Genomic DNA, 6000 nt, shown 5'->3' with positions numbered 1-6000 from the left:
AATATTTTTTTACCGTAGTTCCGTAACACACTCAAGACTGGAGTGTAATCACGTGAACCCCATGTGTATGTGTACCAACTTCACCTCACTATTTGCGCTGCTGATACGGTGTGATCGAATTAAACACAGTACTTCTATTAACACCTGGTGGATTAATCGATTCACTAGGTAACTCATTATTGCAACATTTTTTTTTCTGAGCCTATCAAAATAGTCCCAGGCTGTGCTGTAAATACTCGTGCACTTCGCGTCTCAGATTCCACGCAGACTCGAGCGCTCTGCATCCTTGCACTACCATCATGTTATGGCCCTGCCGGAATGAAAAGTCGCTACGTTGATCTATCTGTACTGTATGAATTGGGTTTGTACCAGCAGATTCATTGCTTTCAGTAGATTACTGGATTTTGCTGATGCAGGCGTCTTTCACGCGTACTGGATTGATTTGATATCGATAAAATTTGGTTTTGGCCAAGTTAGATTTAGTCGAAAGATTCGTCCTCGCTCTGATATTGGGAATTATTTGAAGTAGCATAAATCCACTGTTCTCGTGTAAAATGGCAATCACTCCTTATGTTTCTCAGAAGGAGTGGTTGTTCGCTTGTGAACGGATTAGCTGAATAATCATGGCATATTCCGTGTCAACAGAAGAGATCGATACTTGACCTGTCACGTTTTACAGAACTGCTTTAAACTTATTTGTGTTCTTCAGTGTGGATAGCATCGACATGATGAAATGGCATAGATGCGGCGTACCGATGAGGTATAAACCGATTGCATGGTAAGTATTGTGTCCATTTTTACTGGTACAATACATAAAAATATGACTTTTATGTTCAACGCGGAATTTGTACTATTGACCAAGAACACAATCAACTGACTTAGCTATTATTGGCGATTTCAAAAGAGATCACTTAGTGACGTGTATCTTAGAACTATTAACCTTAAGGTAAATACATATATGGCTTCTCAAAACACCGAAGTAGTTAACCCAGGCAAAGGTCAGTAACTACAAATCCACACGGCATGCTTCAAGTATTAACATTTGGGTTTTGGTACTGGGTCATCTTCGGCATTCCTCGGTCAAATTTTGCACTATTCATATCTGAAGACTTAGATATATAATCAATCTTACGTCTGAAAACATCTGGGAAGTAAATCGTTCTTTGTATTCGTTCTTTAAGAATTAGTTTGATAAATTAAAGGTCAATTCAACCTTCCAAAACTAAAAATTGGATCATTTAACAAACACGGGTCAAGACTGGATCACACTGTATGTCTCATATCGCTTGATAGGTGAATTATATAGATCAACCTAAAAATTGTAAAGACACTAAAAAGTAGACGTGGTAATAAAATAATTGTTATGCCATGATTTGACTTTGAATGTGATACCCCTCCCTCCCCCACACCTGAAACATCTGAAAGTCTTACTTTAATGTGATACCCCTCCCCCTACAGCTGAAACAGCTGAAAGTCTTACTTGGCGGTCTATCGGGAAATATAATATCGAGAAACTTCCCTTTTTCACTCTTTCAAACTGCTAAGTAATTAATGACGTCACCACGTCGTCATGAATTCGATGTAGGTGCCCATGACAAGTTGTTAAAATATGCAACATCAACACTTGATAAGAACAGTATGTGTGTGTGTGTGTGTTGCATTTTTAACGTGGCTTTAACAAGTTTTCAGTCATAACGCTATGATATCAGCAGTGTGGCAGTTATGTTGATGTCTACCACTGGGGCATCATGCCGCAGACATGTAGGTCACTTTTTCCTGACATCAAGCCGACCAGTCGTAACACTAACCTCTTAATGCCTAGCGCCAAGCGAGGCAGCTGTTAGTACCATTTTATAAGCCCTTGTTATAACTCGGCCAGGATTCGAACCCGCGACCTCACGCATCCGAGGCGGACGCTCTAACCTCTAGACCAACAAAGCGGCCAATAAGAACAATATAACCACACTGTACAATAAATACTATGATATAAGAAAGTTACAACATGGTGTATGAATCTTACATTACTCTTATGACATAAGAAAATTACAACACCGGATATGAATGTTACATTATTCTGTGACATAAGAACGTTACAACACACTGGGTATGAATGTTGCATCATTATATGACATAAACAAGTTATAACACACTGGGTACGAATGTTACTTCATTCTTATGGCATAAGTTAGCTACAACACGCTTGGTATGAATGTTACATCATTCTGTGACACAAACAAGTTACAAGAAACTAGTACGAATGTTATACTTTTATATGACATAAGAAGGTACAAGACAGGGTATGAATGTTGCTTCATTCTATTGCATAAGAAAGTTAAAACACACCGGGTATGAGCATTAGGAGTAAATCATTATATGACACAAGAACGTCACAACACTATGGGTACAAATGTTAAATCATTCTATGACAGGAAAGTTACGAACACACAGGGGTATGACAGTTACATCATTCTATGACATACGAAAGTTACAATACATACAGTATGCATATTACATCATTCTATGACAAGAAAGATACGAACACACAGGGGTATAACAGTTACATCATTCTGTGACATACGAAAATTATAATACACAAAGTATGCATGTTACATCAGTTCTATGGCATATTCAGACACCTATCTATCAAAGCTGACTCATTTAAAAAATAGTTCACAATCCAGCCTTCCGAATAGGCACTCCATGTCCACCAGATCCTTGGACTTGTCCCTCCAATTACGTTTTCTCCATGTTTTACTTCACTTCACACTTAAGTTAGGCAACCAGACTTCTTATTCCATTCTAAATATGTCTGGTAATGTTGGGGGTGGGGGTGGGATGCATTTGTTAATCTAGTAAAACAACAGTGGAGTTGGCTGATATTTTTAGTAAACATAGTTACCATGACGGAGTCGTGGAGGTCTATTGTCAAATGAAACCAAACAATGACCAATACGAACTAATAATCTTTAAAAGTATTTGTACCAGCTCTGCTCACCTTTTAGAAGAAAAAAAAAGCCAGATCGTTATAAATTTGGAAACAAAAGTCAAACTCGGAAAGTTGGATGTTTCTGTCCGTGTAAATAAATCGTCTCTGTGAATGATTCTCTCGTTTGTCACTTTTAACAGAATTGTAGGCCTCCCATCTGAGATAACTTTGAAATAATACCAATTTTACAAGTCAAGTTTTAAGAAATGTCATCCGACCAAAATAATGAATTACGACATTTATTTCGTGTAATACTACTTATAAACTGATAAACATTTGTTGAATAGACACATATATTAGTCAACTGAAAGACACGACATTATCAAGCGTCGAAGCTTAACTATTTTAGCTCTATCATTCGGAAAAATCAACTGTTGATTTGGAGAAATGTATGGTGAACATACGCTTATATATATGTTAAACACTGACGATACGTATTTATGAGATTATGATTTTAAAAAAACACTGACGGTACGTGTTTATGACCTGTATGCTAAACACTGACGGTACGTATTTGTGAGATGCATGCTAAACCCTGACGGTAAGTATTGATGACATGCATGTTAAACACTGACGGTACGTATTTATGAAATATTGATTTAAAAAAAACACTGACGGACGGTATGTATTTATGACATGTATGCTAAATACTGACGGTACGTATTTATGAGATGCATGCTAAACACTGATGGTACGTAGTTGTGATATGTATGCTAAACACTGACGGTACGTATTTATGAGATTATTTTTTTTTAAACTGACGGACGGTACGTATTTATGACGTATGCTAAACACTGATGGTACGTATTTATGATATGCATGCTAAACACTGATGGTATGTATTTATAAAAAATATGGTGAACAAAGACGTACGTATTTATGATATGTATTTATTATGTGTAAAGGAATGTGCCTGTTTCAAGGGGTCTCCGCGCGTGTCTATTTCTCAATATACGAACAACATAAGGGAATGTCGGACGCAAGAGAAAATGACAATATTAGACTATGAATGAGAATGATTGATCGAAGAGTATCTGTTATGGTTTATATTAGGTTATCGTGTATGGTTTATCTAAGGTATAAACAAAACGTCCATCAATTAAATTTGATTTTTCTTTTCTGGAGCAAATGGAATCAGTTTTGATGTGAGCAGCTATTGACTGGTGCAGAATTGGAGATAAACAATGATTACCTTATGCCCAATTTGTTTCTGCAAAAGTGATGGGCGTGTTATAATCAATCAAAATCAACCGGGACTCAAGGAGGAAAGCATTTTTAACATGAATTGATTTATCTTATGATCTGAACAACATGCGTGATAAACAAAGGAAGAAACTACTTGACAAACACTGCATTTTGGAACATATTACGTGATAACCACTGCATATTGGAACAAATTATGTGACAATCACTGCATATTTGGAATAAATTACGTGACAAAAGTTGCATTTTTAGATTAAATTACGTGATAAACACTGCAATTTGGAACAAATTACGTGACAAACACTGCATATATGGAATTACCGTTGAGGATACTGATTGTGTTTTTCCGATACATGTCAAAGAAGTAATGTATTTTTCGATTGTTTTCCAATGCAAATATTTGTGATAACATTATATATATATATATATATATATATATATATATATATATATATATATATATATATATATATATATATATATGTACACACACACATGGGCGTACCGTCAGTGTTAACATACATGTGATACATCAAAAGTGATGTCAAGAAAGAGTTGATTTTAACTTTATATTTTTTTTGTTTGTTATTTTGAGCTGACTTATTTTAGTAAACAACATACAAAATGTCACCTCTTAAACTTCTTTTATCCAAAGTATTTGTGTTTTCTTTCTTCTGTTTTTCTCATCATTAAGTTGAAAATTCATGTATGATTGTTTGTTTGCTTGTTTTGTTAAGCGTGGCATGTCGTATTAGGATGAGTCATCAGTAGAAACGTTTATATTCCGATTGACGTGAGTTACTTTCATAAATATGAAAGCTGTAATTTTGACTTTTCAGTGTGAAGGTCAACAGAACATGACATCATATCGGTGTCTTTCACAATACTCTATCTCTATTTTAATCAGGATGTGTTTTTAGTTGATGTATATACATTGTTTGATTATTTATATTATTTCGTTATAAAATTAATATATTATTGTAAGTGAAATTTAATACAATGTTATGATATGAGCATATCTATTTGCGTACTCATCTCTCCATTGTGCGGACGTACCGACGAAACACATTTGGCGTCTTAAAATATGAGGGTGTATTGAATCAGTCGATGTTTTTAAATATGTGCTCTATTTAGAAATGGGAACTAACAACTCTATAATACAACTCTATGATACTCACTTTATCAGCATGTAAAGCAACTAGGCTCTTGATTAGCTCGTGCGAAATCTAAATAAATACACACAATTCTGATTGTAAATAAACACCGTGACGATGACATTTACAAAAGTTATTTTTATTTTGTATTTAAGGCCAATAGTCCTTCGTTAGTTTATATAGCCACTGTCCCATAATAGTTGGTATTTAATGCCACTGTCCCATAATAGTTGGTATTTAATGCCACTGTCCCATAATAGTTGGTATTTAATGCCATTGGCCCATAATAGTTGGTATTTAATGCCACTGGCCCATAATAGTTGGTATTTAATGCCACTGGCCCATACCCGATTCGTGTTATTAAACAAATGTCGCAAGAGCGTCTTAATGATGCTGGTGGTGTACTTTTTAATCACGATGATGATAATGTTGATGTCGCTGTTGTTGGTATTCCTATTGCGTTAATGGAGTGGAAATTAAAAGGAAAGTAGCATACAGTCATGGTGTTTCTCCATTGTTATTTGACGTTTTCATTTTTTTTATTTTCTAGTGTTTTTCATGCAATAGAGGGTCTATGAGCTATTAGTTGTAATTATTACAAACTCTGCAAACATGAATTATGAGTGTAACCTATTAGTAACACTTCGTGTCACATGA

General features: G+C 35.2%; 1 protein-coding gene across 1 annotated transcript in view; it reads left to right on the top strand.

Moving 5' to 3' along the window:
- Positions 1–244: 244 nt before the first annotated feature.
- LOC149798825 (thrombospondin-1-like) overlaps positions 245–6000 on the top strand; it is a 92600-nt gene continuing 86844 nt past the window's right edge. Inside the window, exon 1 of the mRNA XM_089957721.1 lies at positions 245–778. Coding sequence (XP_089813847.1) covers positions 776–778 — 3 coding nt within the window. The 5' untranslated portion in view covers positions 245–775. The remainder of the gene's footprint in view (positions 779–6000) is intronic.

This window comes from Sinohyriopsis cumingii, chromosome 5 (genome assembly GCF_028554795.1).
Source record: "Sinohyriopsis cumingii isolate HCF-2022 chromosome 5, ASM2855479v2, whole genome shotgun sequence".
NCBI lineage: Eukaryota > Metazoa > Mollusca > Bivalvia > Unionida > Unionidae > Sinohyriopsis > Sinohyriopsis cumingii.
This window is presented reverse-complemented; position numbering and strand designations above follow the sequence as displayed.